We start from the raw sequence: 21,855 nt of genomic DNA, 5'->3' as shown, positions 1-21,855 counted from the left end.
CCATCCAGATCTAATTCCCCTAATATAAGAAGTAAATAAATTGATAAAGGTTGGATTCATCAAAGAAGTCAAATATCCTAAATGGATATCAAATATTGTCCCGGTGAAAAAGAAAAGCGAACAAATTAGGGTATGCGTTGATTTCAGATATTTAAATGAGGCCTGCCCGAAAGACGACTTCCCGTTGGCAATAACCGAGCTATTAATTGACAGTACGGCGAAATACGCTATTATGTCCTTCATGGATGGCTATGCCGGGTATAACCAGATAAGAATGACTCCAAAAGATAAAGAAGCCACGGCATTCAGAACTTCATTGAGAATTTATTGCTACAAAGTCATGCCGTTCGGTCTCAAGAATGCCAACGTAACATATCAAAAAGCAATGCAGAACATCTTTCAAGATATGATGCATAAGCATGTCGAATGTTATGTAGATGATTTGGTAGTCAGATCAAACGACCATAAAGAACATCACAAACATCTGATTTTAGTCTTCCGTCGGCTCAGAAGGAAATAGTTAAAGAGGAATCCGGCTAAATGTGCTTTTGGTGTCTCGTCAGGAAAATTCCTCGACTTTGTTATCAGACATAGAGGAATTGAAATTGACCTAGGGAAAGTCAAAGCTATTTAAGAAATGCCATCGCAAAAAACATTGAAAGAATTAAAAAGTTTGCAAGGAAAGTTAGCATATATTCGCCGTTTTATCTCTAACCTAGCCAGAAGATGTTAGCCATTTTCTCACTTAATGAAGAAAGGAACGGAATTCGTATGGAACAAGTCATGTCAGAATGCGTTCGATTCAATCAAAGAATTGTTGAAACAACCTCCAATATTGGCAGCTCCTGTGAAAGGTAAACCACTCATTTTATACACATCTGCAACGGAGAATTCACTAGGAGCTCTACTGGCACAGGCAAATGAACATGGGAAGGAAATCGCGCTCTATTATTTGAGTTGAACTTTGATAGGTGCAGAATGCAACTATTCGCCAATCGAGAAAGTATGCTTGGCATTAATATTTGCAGTGTGGAAACTAAGACATTATTGCCTTTCTCATGATATAATTCTAATCTCGCAAGCGGATCCCATAAAATTCTTGATGACTAGGCCGATGTTATCAGGAAGATTGACCAAATGGATGTTGTTGCTTTCAGAATACACAATTACTTACCAGCCGACAAAAGCAGTAAAAGGACAGGCAGTGGCAGATTTCTTGGCAGCTCATCCTGTAACAAACAGTGAAATAATCAGTGATGATTTCCCAGATGAATAAGTGATGATGATTGAATTGCCAAACTCATGGCAAATGTACTTTGATGGTGCTTCTCGATTGTCAGAAATAGGTGCTAGAGTGATATTCATCAATCCTCAGGGCGATTTACTGCCTTGCTCTTTCACATTGGGAACTATGTGTACCAATGTAGCCGAATATAAAGCTCTTATCATTGGAATGGAGATAGCTCAAGGAATGAAAATAAAAGCGCTGCAGATTTTTGGGGACTGCAAGTTGGTTATAAACCACCTAACAATCGAGTTCGAAATAAGAAAACAACTCCTACCATACTATCGACGAGCACAACAATTACTAGAGCAATTCCATGATGTTGAAAGTAAACATATACCGCGATAGAGAATGCAAGGGCAGATGCTTTAGCTAGCCTGGCAGCAGCTTTATCTTGTCTAGATCGAAGTCCCCTTCAAGTAACAATAGAAGAAAGAAGATTTTTACTATCATTTGAAATCATTAATGAAGCCGTTGAAGCACTTCCTGTATCATGTTTGGAGGTTACAACAGACGATTGGCACCAGCCTTTTGTGGATTTCCTCAAATACGATATTCTACCAGAGGACCCAGCACAAAGGTTACAGATCAAGCAAAGATCAAAGAAATTCATTATGTGTAGTGAAGTGTTATATAGAAGATCTCAAAACGAAATGCTGTTACAGTGTTTGAATACGGAAGAAGCAAATCAAATATTGCAAGAAACCCATTCTGGAGAATGCGGAGCACATCAAGCTGGCCGAAATTTATTCCATCGGGTGCATCGAATGGGGTATTACTGGCCCATCATGTTTAAAGACGCTATCGATTATGCGAAACGATGTCATGAATGCCAAATCCATGGCGATGTCATGAATGCCAAATCCATGGCGATGTCATACACGTGCCTTCGGAAGATCTTCATCAATTGGTAGCTTCTTGGCCTTTCGTCGCCTGGGGACTTGATGTCATCAGTCCCATAAATCCGCCTTCATCTAAAGGAAAACAATACATTCTGGCAGTAACAGATTATTTCTCCAAATGGACTGAAGCAATTACACTGCGAAATGTCAAAGAAAAAGATGTCGTGAATTTTATTCGACATGCGATAATATATCGCCATGGTATTCCAAAAAGAATAATCACAGATAATGGTACTCCTTTTAAGAACAGGGGTATGGAAAATTATGCCAAAAATTCAGCATTCATCATACGTTCTCAACACCTTACTATCCACCGGCCAATGGATTAACAGAGGCATTCAACAAGACAATTGTGAAAATACTGAAGAAAACCATCACGGGAAATAAACGCGATTGGGATGGAAAGTTGCAAGAGGCTCTATGGGCTTACAGAACTACTCATCGAACTGCGATAAAAGTTATTATTCATTGGTATATGGTGTCGAAGCTATTATACCCATTGAAACACAAGTCGCGTCACTCACAGTAGCAGTACACCAATCAATCACGGATGATGAAAATGCCAAAATAAGGCTGACCGAGTTGGATATACTCGATGAAAAATGCCTACCAGCCTAACAACGATTAGAACTATATCAGGCAAGAATTTCAGCCACCTTTGATAAGAAAGTTAAACATCGCTTGTTCCAAAAGGGGGATATGGTGCTAATGTTGAAAAGACCTATGGTGGTCACTCGAAGAGCTGGGGGCAAATTTGATCCCAAGTGTGACGGTCCATATGTGATAACAGAAGTATATTCAAATAGAGCCCGTCGATTCGTGGATCAGAATGGACGAGGCATCGGTATACCTGTTAAGGCTCACTTCATCAAGATATATTACCCCAAAGAATCGCTACAATTTTCATTCCGAAGATTATTGAATATAATACTTCCCAATCAAAAGGGGGCAAGAAAAGCAAAATGATGAAATAGCCTAAAAAGGCAAATGCCATGTATTCTTCTCCATATATGAATGAATAAAAAGTAGATTCTCAAGAATATCAAGCAGGTTCAAGTATATCAATCTTATCGCTGATCATTACCAAAATTAATACTATCGCCGATTATCGCCAAGCGCCGATGATTATCGTCGAATTGATATTATTGCTATTGCTAATCGTTGCTGACCACTATTACAAAAACCATTGTCGTCAAATTGATATTATTGCCAAGTTGATACACTATTTTAAAACATAAATATTATCAAGGATACTATTATCAACAATGGCAATATATCATTTATCGACTTATTATCTACGGCAGCGGAATGCTATACATGAGTCCTACAATAGCGATGACGATTTATTATCTACGATAGTGGAATAAGCCTAGAAGGCCAATCACGTATAAGACCTACCACAATCGACGATACATCAAATATTATGCGGGCAGCAGTGAAAAGCCAGTGACCCTAAAAAGCCCGCGTAGGCCATCACATGCTTAGACCCATGCGGGTAGTGGATGGAGCCAACGACTAAAAACCCTAAGCGACCAAAAGTCCACAACGGCCGTCACGCGTGAGACCAATGGCGTCTGTACAGCTTTTGACAACGTCATAAGGGAATGTGAGAGAAAAAGCCTTCTTGTGAATGGGTTCGACCTGGCAGACGAAGAAAAAGCGGGTTGCAATGTGTGCTCTTTGGCTTGTCCATAGATAGGCCAACCATGCGTAAGACCCCCCTAGATTCCTAGTTTGATTCCAGTAGAAACTCATGACGGGTCTTTAAAATAAACTACCCCCTCATCGATGGACTGACAGCTTTGAATTTGGTACCCTAAGGTAACCTTGTGCACCCCATGAACTCTAAAGAGTTATTGCGGCCAACCCTGTGCGTAAAACCCGATGGATCGCGGTTTGTGAACTCTCGGGCCACGATAAGTCCAACGAACTCATAAGAGTTACAGAGACCATTTGTGTAAGACCCGACTCCAACTACTTGTGAGTCTAAAAAACTGTGCCTGCTCCACTACTTAAGAGCTTGAACTGTGTGAAACTAAGACTAACAACTAGTTGCGCCCATCAAAAGAATGCCATGTAGATGACATCATGCTAACAACCATGAATAAGTTATAAATTTACTAGCATGCATTATCAAAGTATGCTTAAAAAAACTGATGAGGCAAAAAGCATGTAAATATATGCTTAATCATTTCCAATGTATTCATGAAATTCTTCAACAACCAAAATTCATTAATGATATGCGAGCATGAAATTACATTAGATGCAAAAGAAAATTTACCAATCTGTTGATATTCCTAATGCAATCATATATTTTTGGAAATCCTGTTTCAATTGAACTTCGGCAGCCGCATTGTCTAACTCCGCATCAACAACAAATTTAACTTGACCAAGAACATCAGACAATTCTTTCAAGGAAGCTATGGCTGCTTCATCTTTCGAAATCTCCGACTGTTCTAGATTAGTTATTTGCGTGATATCTTCAATGTCGGCTTCAAGCTTGCTGGTCTTTAAATCTACTTCACGCTATTGAGTCTCAAGATCAGAAATCAGCTGTTTAAGACTCAAAGTCTTCTCGCTAATAACCAATGAAGAATGCTTAGAAGCACTCACTTGTTCGTGGAGGGAGTTGAATTCTTTATTGTACCCAGAAAGTGTCGTCATTGCCCTGGCAAACTTCTCTTCAAGATGTAGTAGATCCTTCTGGTGAGCAAGTATTTCGGGGGCAATAGTCATATCTTGAGTAGACTCCAGCTTATGAAGTGTGGCGCAAAAATGAGAGAGAGATTCACGCAAAGGAGAGATATTTATCTTTGCCATCCTCGTAGCATTGTCTAGAGATGCCAATGCTATCTCCAAATCTGACCATTGTGTTGGATCTTTGAAGATATATATGGCCGCTGACAAGGAACCTTTTAGCAAGATCAATGCATGGGGGGAAATCTTCTCTAAAGATATTATATTTGAAACAGTGGCAATGGAATTGGAGCTTGCAGATCCACTTGAAACAGGGAGAGCTACAAAAAAAAATAAAAATACATATAATAAAATATGAATTAGAAGGGAATTTATGAAATACCATTACGAAATAAGAGACTAAATAAATATACTTGCAGTCGAAGCTACTGGAATTAGAGCTGGCATCTCTACAGATTGCACTCTCTTAGGAAGAGATGAAGGGCCAAGCATGTCCAAAGCCATGTCAGCAAAAGATGGCGCTCTAGCCTTAATACTAGAAGCAATCGTAGTCGGAGTTGTGGTATCAACTGGTTTTGTTGGAAAGATTATTTCGCAAGCCATTGTACTAGTTTTGACTAAAGGTGCAAGAGACGTTTTAGCCGTTCTAGTAGAGCGTGTGCCAGAAGTAGGAGCAGCCGTAACAGTTTGAGCCGCGCCTATAGAGATTGGAAGAGTTTCTGAAATTGTTGCAGTACCGCCTGTCGGACCAAAAAATATCGTACGCGGGAGAGGTGAATAATCGTTACTCAATGACATAGTCAAGTCAACCCCCGGTATGTCTTCATATTTTCCATAATCAAGAGGCTCTTCCTCTTCGTCAGCTTCTATAGCCATTGTATGAGGAGCGGCGACATCTTGAGGCATTTCTCCGTCCACTTCAGTAGCTGCAATGACTTACTCTTCATCATCGATGTCCACCTCCCCTTCTTCTTCTTCATTTATATTCAATTCACCCTCTTCTTTTGAGTCATCAGGATGATTCACTCCCGGTAGAAGAAGAGCTACCAGAGGAGGATTCTTCATCTTCCTCCTCCTCTGATGATGAAGATGATGATGAATCCAGAATCGGTTCTTCAATGATTACCTGTTTTCCTTTCCACGGAGATCTTATCTTATCAGCATGGACAGGTTCTTTTGTGACAACAATTACAGGAGAGACGGAAGATCTAGCTTGAGTTTGCGATCTGGTGACCAGAGATGACGAATCTCTACGAGCAGATGATGGTCGAGGAATAGATGGCGATACCTCGAGGTTCAGAAGGTCTGGCAACCGCTGGAGTTGGGGACCGAACAATAGATGCAGGAATTTGAGAAGTCTCTGCAGCACCTGTGGTGTCTTCTCAGCCAGTGTGCCTTCTTTGACCTTTCAAATGCTCCAAAGGAAATCCATGAGCAATCCAGCCCTCCAGGGTATTTGCAGGTTTAATCTGGCAAATTGGCTCCTTAAGAGAAATCTCCACACAGGCCTCACCAGGGGCGGGGGCATGATCCCGTTCAATGGAGTGTCTTACTCCTATGAGATTGCGCTTTCTGATCCTAGGAGCAGGTACCCATATAGGAGAATCTACCGGCATACAACGACGAATCAAGAAAGATTGGTGCGCCCACCATCTCATCCATGGATAGGTAGTATGAACAAAGCATCCGAAACTAGAAATAATAAATTTTGAATTAATACGAGCAACAAGTAATTGTCTCCAGACCAATCCCCAGTTGTAAGGCCCACCACCATAACTTCTCATAGCGCGGGTTACTACCTCGGGGTGTTCAGTCATTGTTTGGTCATATCCGAATTGTCGGGCGAATCTGCTTGGATAGTATGGTTCTCTCCAGAATTCACTACCTTCTCTTAACAGCAGGCTGTTAGACCTAATTGAGATGAAGAAAGCTTGCACAACTGGAGGAAGATTTTCACCATCGAATGTTTTGTGATCAACAACATACTTAGAGAATGAAAATTGATAGAAGTCGAAGGCATTGGTTGATTCGATTTTATCAATCACCCATTCATATGTTCTTTTTGACATCAACCGCTTTTGATAATGATATAATGGGATGCGCTAAGGATGGACATAAGCTTTCTCTGGGTCGTCATATGTCTAGGGAAATAGACACCTAGCCACCGGGAGAAGTAACCCCATGGTGTAAATGCTGAACTGGCTCCGATAGATGGATTCTGACAGTGAGTGGCCACATCGCCAAAAGCCCTGTACAGCGAACAGAGAACAGAGGGTGCTAGTGAATATTTTCAACCTTCTACTAGTCCTCCTGCAACAACAAATACAGTGGGTCTGATGGCATCGGCCCATTTGGAACTTAGGAGCACGACTATACTAAGCCAGTATGCAAGAAAAGTTGCCAGTTTGCCCTTAAAAGTATACTTCGGGGCATTCCTTATCCTCTGGCGAGCATTCTCCAGATCATCAGAGTGGTTATTCCTGAAACTGCAATGAAAAGAGAAGAAAGTAAATAAGGCGAATGTTGGTAAAATACATGAATGCGTGATATAAGTCGAAAACTATACCATAGTCCTTGAGAAAAGTGGGCCAGCCAAAGAAACTGGGGAATTTTCTTGATGTTAGGGAATTTGGACATTTCCCTGAATAATTCGATTGAAGCATCAGACACCAATGCTTGTCTTTTGGAAAGTGAGAAATGCGAAAACTCTTCATTTATAGGGATTTATTCGTCGTAGAAACGACCTGTTATGGGGAACCCTGCCATCTTGTGTAGATCCCAAAGAGTAATACTGACTTCACCTAAAGGTAGATGGAAAGAATTGGTGGTGGGACACCAGTAGCTGAGGAACCCTTTGTAAATCATAGGGTCCTTGTAGAAGTATTCAGAAGTAGCTTCGATAGCTCCATAGAGGCCAACTTCTATCAGTACAGCAGAGTGCTTGTTGAGAATCGCTTTAACCCAGTCAATATAGTAATTGCGTGAGGACAAGAAGCTGCATGTGCGAAATTCTTCGTTTCCCCACAAAGAGCTCGTCTCTGAAACGTTGATGTACTGTTTCATAGAAGGTTGTAGGAAACAATTCATGTGGGTTATAACAAGGAATAAGGAATTGCATTGGATGAATGTTGCCAACTTGTTGTTTTGATCCTCTCTCTGACAAGATACCCTCTAGCATTCTTGGTTCTTTCATAGGACCAGTTTGGGGTATACATCATCTTGCTCTGGGTCATCCGATCTATGGGCTCGCTTTGAAGAATAGACAGATGGCGACGAATGTTCAAAGAAATCACTATCAGCACATCTCTGAAAGGGCTATTAAACTTTATGATGCCCTCCTGGACTTTTACAGTGTCCTAGGTGTTTGGAAGTTTCTTCTTCTTGTGCTCTTTGATTTTCTCTTGAAGCTCTTCGTTTTTCGACTTGCTGCGTTTCTTTTTGGAAAATGAGGGAGGCGGTGTATCTTCTCTAGCAGGTGAACGGGTGATATCAGTGCAAAGATTGGCTGTTGATTTCAGCCATGTCTCCTAGTCAATCTCTCGTCCTTGTTTTGGAGGTCCCATTATATCTTCGGCAATAATGGCTTTGCATATCGGCCAAGATAACGCTTGGATTCTGTCAGAGAAATCAAGAACGGGTAAAACAGGTTCTTTAATATAGGCAGGACGTTTTTTGGTCACTTTAATTCTCTTCCTTGGGTGATCTTCGTGGGTAAGGGGGGAAGAGGTAGGTTCAGGAATTGAAGAAGAAGACGTAGGGACTGGAGAAGAAGATTCAGGAATTTGAGAAGGGGTTGGGGAGAATGGAAGTCTAGCATGGGAAGGCTGATGAGTTGGCTGTTCTACGAGACGATAAGTCCTTTTAGTACGAGCCATGTATGAGAAAGCTGGGAATTTGGCTAAGTCTGAAAAGCTGGGAACTTGGTTAAGTCTGGAAAATTGAAGAAATTTGGGCAGAATTTCAGAATGGAGAGAAATTGCACTAAGTGCAGGGGAGTTGTGTGGCCAGACTAATTGTGCGACGGAAGAGTTGCACGGACAGATGAGTTGTGTGATAGAGGAGTTGCGTGATGAGGTTTTGGTCTGAGGAAAATGTTTGAAGTGAGGAAATGATTGGAAGTTCAGTATTTATAGCCAATTCAGGACCCGATTTGAGTTGCGTAGGACCCGATACAAGGAGTTGTGCGGGTTCACGCAACTCGATTCTCAAGCAGGGTATTTTTTATCCTTCATTTTACCTGATGATCAAGCAAACATCGGATCAAGGGGGCATTTGTTGGAGCATAAAAAATTGATTAAAAGGAGTAGGCAGGGAAAGAAGATTGAAGACAGAGATCGAAAGAAGCCAAGTTGCGCGGCCGAATTCAAGTTGCACAAGACCGCGCAACTCATCATAGTTGCACGGAGTTGCGCGGGTCCGCGCAACTTATCATTGAGGTGTTTGTGTTGAAGAATGCAAATGATGAGAAGTGAGCCCCGTGGCACAAGATTTGAGGATTCGCACGTGTGAAAGCCTATAAATACCCCCTCCCCCTTCATTTGAGGGATCGGATTTCTCAGAAGACTGATACCTCTGACAAGTATCGAGGAGAGAGAGAGGGGGAAGAATGATAAGGCAGAACCACGCAACCCTATTGAGTTGCGCGGACCCGCACAACTCCTTGGTCCGCGCAACTCAACGAGGAGTAACGTGGATAATCCAAAAAAAAAAGAAGAGTATTATTTAATATTTGAATACATTATCTTGAGGGCTTCTCTTCAGGATATAATTCATACTATTCATGAAGACATATATGTGAAAGAAGACCCGCACAACTCTTCTCTTGTGGAGACTCGAATGATATGAGCCGAAATGCTGCCGAAATTTACATTTGAATCCATTCAATACTCGTTCTTATAATCATAAAGACTTTATCTTGGAATCAAAGGATAAGAAGGATGTAAACAAATTTAGAATAAATGAAATGTGATGATTATTCACTTCATTTATTTTCTTTGTTATTATTAAGTGAGATAATTCCCAAATCCAATACCATTTGTTTCTTGTCGAAACAATACAAAATCAATTTCTATTTAATAGGCGCCTAAACCATGTGTTGCGTAATTAGTTTCTATTTAATAGGGGCCTATACATAGATACATCATCCGACATCCATCATCCATCCATGCACAGATAAATACATAAGTAAATGCATGCATTTATGCGTTTATAAACCCATATTAGTCCATACATGCGTAGCACATCCATCCACCGATGCACACATCCACGCATAAATATATCATACATCCATCCATGGATGCATGCATAATTATCAAATAATATAATTATTCGTAAAAAGTAAACTTTTTTTTTTTTCATAATTTTTCAAACTTCAAAAATAATTTTTGAATTAAAAAATGCAATACGTCACTCATCCATCCATAAATAGAAAAAAATTACTAAGTTTTCATGAAACAGTATCATTTTTTCTAAATAAAATAATTTTTTTTCTTTAAAAAAAAAAACATTTCCAAAATTGAAGAGTGGTTGAAATCCATTGACCAATCAGATCCCAAATAAATAAATAAATGATATAAAAAAACAAATTTCCTATTTTTTTTTTTATTTTCGCAGTATTTATGCATGTTTTCTCCCTTCCAATTTTTCCCCAAATGAGGGATTTCATTCATGAAAATTGAAGAATGAAAATTCACTCCCCAAATAGTTCCAAAAAAACTATAATAATATAACAAATTTCTTTTTGTGAATTTTTCTTTTCTTATTTTCTAGTTATTTGTGCACATTTTCCCCCTTTCCAATTTTAACCCCAAAATGAAGGATTAGATTCATGAAAATTGAAGAAAAGTAATGAAATCCAGTTCCCAAAATTCCCATTCTTTCTGATTATATATATATATATATATATATATACACACCTGCTTTATGTACCTTTTCTTCATTCTCAAGCTCTATTGGTGATAATATCGCCAATAGAATTGATACAAAGGAATTTGTAAAGAGAAAGCAGCGTTTTTTGGGCAACACGACAAGGTACCAATACATTAACGATATATTGCCGATGGCTGAAAAAATCGGCATTTCCAAAAGTATTTGTATCACCAACCTGGTGATACCAATAATTATCGTTGATATTATTGATAAAAACGGCAATAATTGGAACATTGCTAAGACTCAGTTAAAACTTAAAACTGAAAAGATTCACACACCTTTGCTACATAACATTTAACTAACTTATAGCTTCCTTAAGATATTAAAAGTCCTGTATACATATATACAATAATAAGCTAATTTAACACTATCTACTTCAAAAAAGGCACACTGCATCCTTTTTTTTTCCTTTTCCTTTTTCTTTCTTTTTCTTTTTTGGCATAAAAATTGTAAGGAAAGAAAAAGAGTATTCCTTTTGCATAATGAGTTCAAGAGTCAACTAGCTCACAGTTATAAGTTTGAATAGTGCAGAATTTGCAACCTAGCTAAAGGTGTGAATCACTAATAAGGAAGGTAAGCAAGCATAAGACAATGCTTCTGAGGCTGAAAATTCAACAAATTGATCTAGTATTTGGCAGAAGACCACACTATAAGCAAATACCTATAACGGACAAACTCAGATAATGCGGCAGCTGCAGCTTCCCTCTGAAACCATTGGTGTCGATTCAAGGCTTTACTCAAAATTAAACATATAGGTTGAACCTGGGAAATGAAATCAGCATCCCCAAATAGAACAACATCAGTCTAACAAAGGAACTTTTGGATAGGAGACACTTCTCCATGATTATATTTTCCTCAAAATAGATAAATATTTGATTCTGAAGAAGCTAAAAGCATATGCCACAAAACAATAAGGAATTTTATATCAAACAAGTCTTGAATGATAATAAAGAAAGTTACCTGCATTGTGTACATAGTACATGAATGGGTACATGCTATGCTACTTCTTCCAACACATGGTACACTAGGGGTAGGCTCAAGTGTGGAACTCCAATACATACAGTGAATGCAATATAGTTTTATATATGAACTCATACTGCAATTTATATATGAAATGATGAATTACAGACCCCGAATGCTTAGTGTTATATTATAACTAAATAAATAAAAGTATATATCTCAATATAAATTTGCATTAACTTGATGAATAGCAAGACTATGGAGCCATAATTTCGGGTCATGGAAAAATAGTAATCTGGATTACAAATGACCCATAATTGAGATCACTCAAACCGGAACCGAAAACATTGGGGTTGATGTTTTAGGTTACATTTTAATAACGCATATCAAGAGATTTGATAGAGATTCGATGGTGCATGCATTTTCCTTAAGAGAATAGCCTGATGTTTGAGGAGGGTTTTCAGGAGGAACATGTTACAATTAATAGTTGCTTGTCCAGAAACCTTTCCCTGGCATTCTTCCAAGAGTTTCTGGAAATTCTCGTCTGATAATCTGGTGGTTATGGATGAGATATTCTATACTATCTGAACAGTTATTGAATTGCGAAAAAAAAAAAGAATGCTGTTTGCTTGGGTAAGGTAAATGCAACAAGATCAATGAGCTTCAAGCTGTACCCCTAGCTGCCATAACATACACAATAATTGCAAATGTAATTGCCTGAAGAACAAGAGGGATCGGTCCCAAACTGGAGTGGAAGAAGCTATTGAAGGGGCTACATCTAGCAGGTTTGAGTAGGTAGTCCTAATGACAGGCTACATCATGATCAACCTTGCTTGCTGCTAGTGTTGCCAAAGGCATCTTTAGCTTATGGAATGGGCTGGCTACAGCCCTTTGCTGTTTCATGCATTAGCCTGCATGTGCTACTGCCAGTTGCAGCAGCTATGCATCCTGTGTAGGCTGTTGTTCATAGCCCCGTGAAACATGCAAGTGGGGTTCACCTTGACATATGAGCAGCCGTAAACATATACTCTTTTCATGTTGTGCCACCATGTAGCTGTTATTGTGGCAACAAGAGCTGTCTGTTGCAAAGAGATGATGAAACACTGGTCCTATGCTAAGGCTCAACCACATTGTATTTCACATGTGGAGTCCATCAGTGTTCATCCTTAAATGGGAATCTTATTATTTATTAGAATAATTCAAAAGTTCGATTTCTTAAAACGGGCAACGTGCATCCACGATATGTGATTCTTACTATTTAGATCCCTTTCTATGGCCTTTATTTATGTAGCATGTCATGTTTCTTCCCATTTTAATGAGTTATAATATGACTATGAAAAAAATAATAAGAACGACTACATCCCAATTATATCATATTACCTCTTTAGGCCTCTTCATAGAGATGCAACTGGCCAAATCTCCGATAAGATTGATCCACTTCTCATTTTCCTTTTGTTCTCCACCTCTAGCTAAAATCTACATAAAAAAAATCTTAGACTAAGTATCCATCTCTCATGTAATGGTAAATGCAGGCCATAGCTTACAAGTAGCATAGCTATTGCTAAAGGAGATGGTACCTTTCCCATTTCAAGATCCCCAACACAATCACAGAATGCTTGAAAAGCTGGTAACACAGTCCTGCACAAAATAAAATTAAGAAAGCCATTTGAAAGCAAATATCGACATTAACTACACATGAAAGGAAAAAAGAATGCAGTATTCAGTGGCCTAATGTACCATAGAGGTTCCTGCTGACCAGATCCAGCTAGACCATGGCAACTTCCTAATTGAAGTGTAAGTGCAGAAAGAACAGCAGCATAGCTTCGTTCAACAGCTTTCTTCCCAGTTTTACCGCCACCTCTGCAGTGCAGATAAAAATCTTTAATTCTGAGAGAGCTCCTAAAAGACAACACAAAAGATAAAAAGCTATCGAAGTCATTTTTGTGATTAAACTATAATTGACCCAGACCTGAATAATGCAGTGAGAGCCAGAACAGCTGCTTGGAGGATGTCTTCCTCAATGAGGATTTCAGAGGAATGATCACCACTGTCTCCTTTCTCTGCATCATCTTTAAGTATTGGTGTGTGGTTAAGCACAGATATCACATGCTCGAGAAACAAAACGGAGAGTACTGTGTGCTGTGAAAATGCCTGTTATAGAAACAGATGAACAGATGAAATTGTTATGAACAGGAAAAGCAAGTGTTGTGAAAATCCCAGATAAGAGAATCCCCATCGAAATAACAATATCAAGAATCCCTGTCAGGCATAGGAAAACATTGACAGTAAATTATCCTCATTCCAGGTTTTGAAATGTTTTGGCAGCATGTAATTCTGGATATGCAACAGTTGCATACAGAGGCCTACATATTGTCATGCATTTGACTGACACAACTCTTGTTCAGGTTTGATCAAGTTTGAAGAGATGGTAAATAAATAGTGAGAGATAGATCATTCATAGTGAGCTTTAAGGAAAAGGTTTATAAGATAGCTATTCTTTTCTTTCTTTTCTTTATTTATTTATTTATTTATTTTTTGGTAAGATACAAAGACGGCAGTTTGAGTGGCTATGTTTTATAAGGTAAAGTGCTGGGCAATTAGAAGGCAACATGAGCAGATAATGAGGCTTGCAGAGATGAGAATGTGAAATGTTATTTGGGAAGAACCGGGTGGAGAGCATTAAGACTGAAGTCACCAAAAGCAGCCTAAGAGTGATCCCAGTAAGAGAACATTGAGAGGAGATAGAGATGGTTTGATCATGTGCAACGAAGACTAAAGACAGCAGCCAGTGAGAAAGGTAACCTAAAGGGTTGAAGGGCCTGAAAAGGAGATGAGAGGAAGACCTAACAGGACTAGGATCGAGGTGGTGAGAAGTGATACAAGGGCTGCCGAGGTGGTGAAAGGGGAATGAAGGCTTGTTCACTTGCCAAAGATTGGACCAGGAGAATATTAGCATTGATCATAGTATTCCTACTACTACCACAATTTCCAGACAATTTTCAGCACTAATCCTTCTCAGATTGACCAGGACCTCCTGCATTGTATTCCACAGTTGGTCGACCAGGCCCACAATGACCGTTTGTTGGAGATCCCTTCGCTGTTGGAGGTCCGTTCGGCAATTCACTCCATCCCTAAAGATAGTGCGGCTCGGCTTGATGGCTTCTCAGCCAGTTTTTTTCAATCTTATTGGGAAGTGGTGGGTCAGGACATTCATCGGGTGATCTCCTTTCTCTTCCAAGGAGGAAATATTCCCAGGTCTATCTCGGCTTCTATTATCTGCTTAATTCCAAAATCAGCTTCTCCTAAGCGGTTTTCGGATTATCGTCCTATCAGTTTGTGCAATTGTTTGTACAAAGTTTTCTCCAAGATAATAGTCTTCAAGCTTTCTCAAATTCTGCCTTTGTTGATTTCGCCAGAGCAGGGGGCATTTGTTCAAGGTCGTTCGATAGCGGAAAATATTGCTTTAGCTCAAGAGCTATTCAGGGAATTAAATAGACCAGTTCGTGGGGGCAACATTGTTTTGAAGCTAGACATGGACAAAGCATACGACAGGGTAAGCTGGGACTTCCTGAAGCAGGTCTTGAATTGGTTTGGATTTAGCATGTGTTGGATTAAGATGGTAGAAAAATGTTGGGTGAATAGTTGGTTTTCTGTTCTTGTAAATGGAGAGATGGCGGGTTTTTTTAAATCTACAAGAGGTCTAAGGCAGGTAGACCTGATTTCTCCAAGCTTGTTCATTCTTTCAGCTGAAGCTCTAAGCAGAGGTCTCAAAAGCCTGTTTAATCGTTAAATCTGCCGACCATTTGCAGTGTAGAGGGTGCCCAGCGATCTCGCATCTGCTTTATGCTGATGATGCGTTAATTTTCTCAAATGGGAGTAAATCCACGCTGCTACAGATTAAGAAATTCCTGGACTCCTTCCAAGCGTCCTCGGGCCAAAGTATCAATCTGAGGAAAAGCTCCTTTTTGGGTGTAAAAAAGTTGTCTTGGGCGAGAATTAGATCAATTGAGGCTATCCTTGGTTTCGGCATTTCCTCTTCTTCTTTCACTTATCTGGGAGTACCTATGGCAGACGGGAGGCTAAAATCAAGCGCTTTTAAGCCGTTGGTTGATAGAGTTGTGGGTCGCATCAATGGGTGGAAGGCCCGTATTTTATCCCAAGCTGGGAGAGTGGTCCTGGTGAAGAGCGTCCTTTCAAGCATTTCGGTGCACTCTATGGCGGCTGTCCATTTTCCTTCTCAGGTGCTGAAATTAAATGAGAGGCACATGGCGAATTTTTTCTAGGGCTGTTCTGAAGGAAAGCAGAAGTGTCATTGGAGGAATTGGCACTTGCTGGCAATGCCAAAAAAGGAGGGGGGAATCGGTTTTAGAAAACTTACGGATATTATGGAAGCTTTTCGATGTAAAATGGCTTGGTCAATTAAGTTTGGGCAGGAAGACAATGTTTGGAAATCTTTTATGGCGACCAAGTATCTTCATGACTTGTCTCCAGAGGCTTCTAATCGATCAAGGCGGGTTCCTTCTCCCCTGTGGAAGAGAATCAAGGAGCGCATTCTGATGGTGGAATCCCGAGTTCAATGGCAAATAGGTGCTGGCAATTGTAATTTCTGGAAGACGAATTGGACGGGTCTGGGCCCTCTTGCGTAGCTGGTTGAAGCAGAGGTGCCAGCTAGCTTGCAGGACATTCATGTGCGTCAGGTGCTTCGTCCGAATGGTCCTCCTCCCCCCTCAGCTGTTTTCCTCCTCCTTCCCCAGACAGTTATTGATCATGTGTTTCAGGTAGGGTTCAGCATCTCTGAAGACGCTGACGTCCCTTTTTGGCCATTCACGACTTCAGGTGAATTTTCAATTAAATCTGCGTGGTCTTTGAGCAGGGATCCGGGTCCAGGTCGGAGCTGGTCAAGATGGGTGTGGCATGCCAATCTGCCACCTAAAATCTCGCTTCTGGTCTGGAAGGTGCTTCATAATGCGGTCTCGGTTGACAATGCAGTTCAATCTAGACGCATCCAAATTGCCTCCAGCTGTGTTTGCTGTTCCACTCATGGCTCCTAGCCCCATCATATAGAGACTTTGCTCCATATGTTCGTTAATAGCGACATTGCTCAGACAGTTTGGCAAACTGTGGGCAGAAGGTTTGGCATTTCTGTTATGGCAGCATTATCGGTTGAATCTCGGCTATCTCAGTGGTGGGCGGCTATCTCTTCAATGCGGTCCAACTCTATGAGTCGAATGCTTATTCCTAGCACAATTATTTGGGAGATCTGGAAAGCACGAAATGGTGCAGTTTTCGACGGTGTGCTGGTATCGTTAGATCGTATTCTTGCCAGAATCAGGTGGTGGGATGATCTTCTCAGCAATTCTATCGCTGATAGATGCGCGCCTGGTCCAGGAAGGACCGATCATACTAGAGTAGGTGTCGTCTCGCCTTTTGCCTCTAGATCTAGCGGCCGAGCAGTTCTGATTAGATGGGAGCGGCCATTGTCGGGCTGGGTGAAAATTAATGTTGATGGGTCGTCCAGAGGCAATCCGGGCAGTTCGGGAGGAGGTGGTATCGACAGAGGGGAGATGGGTAATTTCCTTTTCGCTTTTTCTGCAGGTTATGGGGTCGGTTCTAACACGGTTGTAGAATTGTGTGCGGTATATGATGGCCTCCTTCTCGGAATTCAAAGGGGTTATAGCCAAATCACTCTAGAATCGGATTCAAAACTGGTTGTTGATTTGCTAACTGGAGTGGCTAAGCAGGGTTGGAAATGGAAAATGTGGTTATATAGGATTCATCAGCTGCAACGCAGAGGTTAAATCAGATTTGCACATGTTCTAAGGGAAGGGAACTCGCCTGCGGATTTGATGGCCCGGTTAGGAAGTGCTACTCAAGCGAATGCATGGTTCGAACGTCTATCGGAGCTTCCTCCACAGGTCAGAGGTTCCATTTTCGTTGATATGGTTGGATTAGGATCTATTAAGATGATCTAATCAGCTTTTAGAGTCTTTTGTATTTTTATGTGCTTCTCATGGCTGGCCCCCAATTTTAAGTAAAGGGGTGCCTCATTTGTATAGGTGCGAATTTTTGTTGATAAAAGATATAGAAGTAACTTTTTGAAAAAAAATAAATAAATATATTCCTACTACTACCACATGCCAACCATCGATCCAGGCATTCCATTAATTCATACCACTAGAGGCAGGCCATGTTGTAAAAATCAGGCCACTTGGATGATTCTAACTCTTTGAATATTGTCCATTTCTTATAACCGGGCTGATTTTTATGAGAAAAAAAGCAATGGTTACCATCAACTAATGGAAGTGCCTTTTTGGGGTCGTAACAACCAATGTTTGAAGTGTCGGTATCGCTACAAGTTTCATTGGCCGGGGACACGGAAACAATATTGATATCGCCAATAACCAAAAAATGGGGAAACATGGGGAAAATGGTGAACTTTTTCTGGAAACTTCAGGAGATGATAAAATACACATATTTTCATATTTTAGAATTAAAAAAACATGGCAGAAAGAATGCATACATGATAAGTTTCCCTTTAACAGGGGCCTAAAAGCATGTGTTGTTGTAAGAAATCGGTCCAACCATCCCATCTATCCATCCAACCTTTCATCCAAACATCCGTCGATATTTCAGAATATCAACAACACAATATTTTGTCAAGAAATTGTCGACAACAAGAAAGGAAACAAAAGACCGTGGTCTTGATATTGCCCAGTGATGAGGGCATCGTGCTTACACGCGCACGTACGCCACCCCCCCCCCCCCACGCATGTACGCACGCAGGAGGGCCCCACCATCGATCTGGTTCGATGACGGCGTCCAGGGAGGGCCTCCTAACTAGAAGACGAAGTTTTGGTTCAAAAGGGTGGGCCCGATAGTTAAGAAAAGCCCATCATGAGACCTCATGATCGTGGCCCACTTGTCGGATTGATGTCATATTTTAGGTTTTGCTTATTGTTATTATTTAGAACATCGTGAGCGCTTTGGATTTCTTTGTTTGGTTTTTATTTTAGTTTACTTCACCGCTAAGTAATAGGTTGCGCACATAGTGCGAGTTTTGGGGTATAGGATTTTCCTTATAAATAGGCACCCCTTGTAGTTCTTTTGATTCATTTAAGTTTAATAAAAATTCCTGTTTTATTTTTCTGTTTTCTTCGTGAGTTGTGGAAGAATTCAAAAGTGGGTGCGAAGCTATCCCTTCTTCGAAGGGCTAACTACCGTAGTGCGAAGCCACATCTATTCCCATCCGCCCCTACCCTCTTCTATCCATATATCTCATCTTCTATCATCATTATTGATTTGAATTTCTTAGCTTTTGCAGCTATTCATCCCCCTACAGCCAATTTCCAGAATCTGGACCTGTAGGATGGCTGAAACTTTGGCGGAGCACTACACCTCGACCTTACGTCGGATCGTCGTCAAACTTGGAGGGATTGGAGGTCTCCCTTGGCCGACTAAGGCCTAGGTGTCACTTTGGGGAGGCAGGCTTCCATCACACGTGCGGCCAGCCCACCTGCGCACATGCGTCAGGTCCGGGTCACCATCTGCACGCGGGAGCTTTCTCCGGGTCAGGTTTTCCTCTAGTTTTCCTCTTTTCATTCCTATTTCATAAACCTTATCTTTAGTTTGCATTAGCCCTAATTTATTTGCCCTTTTTTTTTTCACCCTAGGGTTCCTTGATTTGAAATTGGGGAATCCCTTAGATTAGGGACTGATTCTTATGCATGTGTAGTTGATTTCTATTTCCCTTTGACATCATTTGGCTTATAATTTTTATTAGTCCAGCCCTGGCCTGTGTTAGCCTGGACCCGCATAGATTCCCCTTCCATTGAATGTTTGGACTATCAAGTGGGATGTGGAATTTGTGTAATTGTTTCTAAATTGGTATGATCTAAGCCTGAATTCTTGCACATCATACTTGAATTTCATGTCCTGTATCAAATTTGGTATCAGAGCCTAGGGTTCTTGTAGAGGAATTCACCACATATTTAGGGTTTAGTTTGTTTGAGTCCTTCATGCATCCAGTCCATCATATATAGCTGTTAGAAAACCGTAGTCCCTGATATATATAGCTGAATTTTCGTAACGGTGTGTAGTCTCCTTCATATAGAGTCTCGTAGGGTCATTTAGTTTTTAGACGCATATAGTTGCCATAGCAGGTCCTTAGGTTGAGCAAGTCAGTTTATGCCCACACGTACGGGTCGTGGTTTCGGTTTGCACCCCACACTAAACATGGAGTAACTGCAAGAAACTGTGGCCAAGTTAGCCCAGCAGGTTGAGTCCTTGAATAAGTACTTGGAACAACGCATAGATAAACGCCTTGAAGAAATAGAGGCCTCCTTCAGGGCAAACCCCACCACTGGAGAGGATGTCCAATCTCATGCAGTTGGTTAGGAGGTTAGACCAAGAAATGGAGGCGGCCAAGGGGTTGGTCATGGGCGTGTACCTGTGCACCCACCCCGTGAAGTACATCTTGATCAATATGACCTAGATGCACAACTCCTCAAGGGAGTTAGGGTAGATGCCCCTACATTTGATGGCCACTTGGACCCTAAAGCCTTTCTAGATTGGCTGCCGGATATGAACCACTATTTTGAGTGGTATGATATGTCCGATGCTCGACGAGTCCGATTCACCAAGATGAATCTTGTGGGTCAAGCAAAGAGGTTTTAGGCGCCGATTGAGCGAAAGAAAGAAAGAGCAAGGGAACTCCCAATAGTTCATTGGGTAGAGATGAAAGAAACGCTTAAAGAAAAATACCTCCCTTTCTCTTATCGCTTACGATTGATTAAGGAGTGGCAGTCTCTTCGACAGGGTTCATTGACTGTTGCGGACTATATTGAGAAGTTTGAAGAATACTCAACCCGCTGTGAGGTTGATGAGGACCCAGTACTTACCCTTGCTCGTTTCAAAACAGGCCTCCGTCCTGACATCAAGAGAGAATTGCTCGCCAAAGAGATAGACACTATTGAACAATTGTACCAAGTAGTGTTAGATGTCGAGCAATACCTTAAAACATTTGTGGGAAGACAGTTTGACTTTCGTGAATCTGGTGCTAAGGCCAACCCCTCTGGGGCTAGACCTAACACGGGATTCCAAAACAAACCTTCCCCTAATGTTCAGCCCAGACCCAAGGATGATAAGGGTAAAGAGATTGTCGGATCTAGTTCACGTGGAAGCGGGGCCACTAGGTGTTTTAGGTGTCAGAGGTTTAGTCATTTTGCTCACCGGTGCGGCACGAGAGAGGGCACCAAAGTACTCCTTATTGATGAGCAAGTAGTAGTGCCCCCAGAGAGTGATGGTGAGGAGGAGGAATATGAGCTAGTCAAAGCCCCTAGTGATGAGGAAGAGAGAACACAAGAGTTTGCGACCCTCGCAATTGTGCGTTGCGCTTTGGATCAAGCCAAGAGCACCAATGACTGGCGCCGCAACACGATCTTCTACACTTATGCAAAATGTGGGGAAAAGAGCTGTAAGATGATTGCGGATTGTGGTAGCTGTGCCAACGTGGCATCGACTAGCACTGTGAGTCGTTTGGGTTTGAAGCTGGAAGCCCATCCTCAACCCTACAGAGTTTCTTAGGTTGATGAAACATTCATTCCAGCCTTGCACTGTTGTCTTGTCCCTATTCAGTTTAGATCATATAAAGACACAATTTGGTGTGATGTTGTTCCTATGGATGTGGGCCATATCATTTTGGGTAGGCCGTGACTCTATGACAGAGACGTCACCATATTTGGTCGTTCAAATGTGTGTACGTTCTGGTTTGAGGGCAAGAAAGTCAAGCTAAATCGAGAGAGCATGAGTCCGTGTGCCGTGCTCACCCTTCTTACACCTAAGAAGGATGGTACTAATTTTAAAATGCTTGGAAAATATCGATTTATGGGTGTTTGGCTGCATATGGTAGTTGTTGTACTGAAAATACTTATACCCCATTGATGTAGGACAATTGACCACTTGCTCTAATAGCTCGAACTGAAAGAGCAAATTAATCCCTTTATCTTATAGCTCAGGCCCCACATCCCATAGGTTAGGACCTCGGCCGAACCCCCCTTGTGGGCCTCACTTCATACGAGCCACCCG

At 41.1% G+C, this 21,855-nt stretch overlaps 1 protein-coding gene across 6 annotated transcripts in view; it reads right to left on the bottom strand.

Annotated features, from left to right (window-relative positions):
• Positions 1–21,855, bottom strand: part of LOC131225494 (protein SHOOT GRAVITROPISM 6) — a 180,226-nt gene that overhangs the window by 24,764 nt on the left and 133,607 nt on the right. For 5 of the 6 annotated variants that reach the window (XM_058221025.1, XM_058221027.1, XM_058221026.1 and 2 more), the window contains 5 exons: positions 13,742–13,923; positions 13,510–13,632; positions 13,350–13,410; positions 13,153–13,248; positions 11,474–11,574 (listed from right to left, as the gene is read on the bottom strand). In XM_058221025.1, coding sequence (XP_058077008.1) covers positions 11,474–11,574; positions 13,153–13,248; positions 13,350–13,410; positions 13,510–13,632; positions 13,742–13,923 — 563 coding nt within the window. Of the gene's footprint in view, positions 1–1,732; positions 1,843–11,473; positions 11,575–13,152; positions 13,249–13,349; positions 13,411–13,509; positions 13,633–13,741; positions 13,924–21,855 lie in introns of all 6 variants that reach the window. The other variant, XR_009161371.1, reaches the window with a different exon arrangement.

This window comes from Magnolia sinica, chromosome 14 (assembly GCF_029962835.1).
Source record: "Magnolia sinica isolate HGM2019 chromosome 14, MsV1, whole genome shotgun sequence".
Taxonomy (NCBI): Eukaryota; Viridiplantae; Streptophyta; class Magnoliopsida; order Magnoliales; family Magnoliaceae; genus Magnolia; species Magnolia sinica.
Note: the sequence above shows the minus strand (reverse complement) of the source record. Positions and strands in the feature narration are given on the sequence as shown.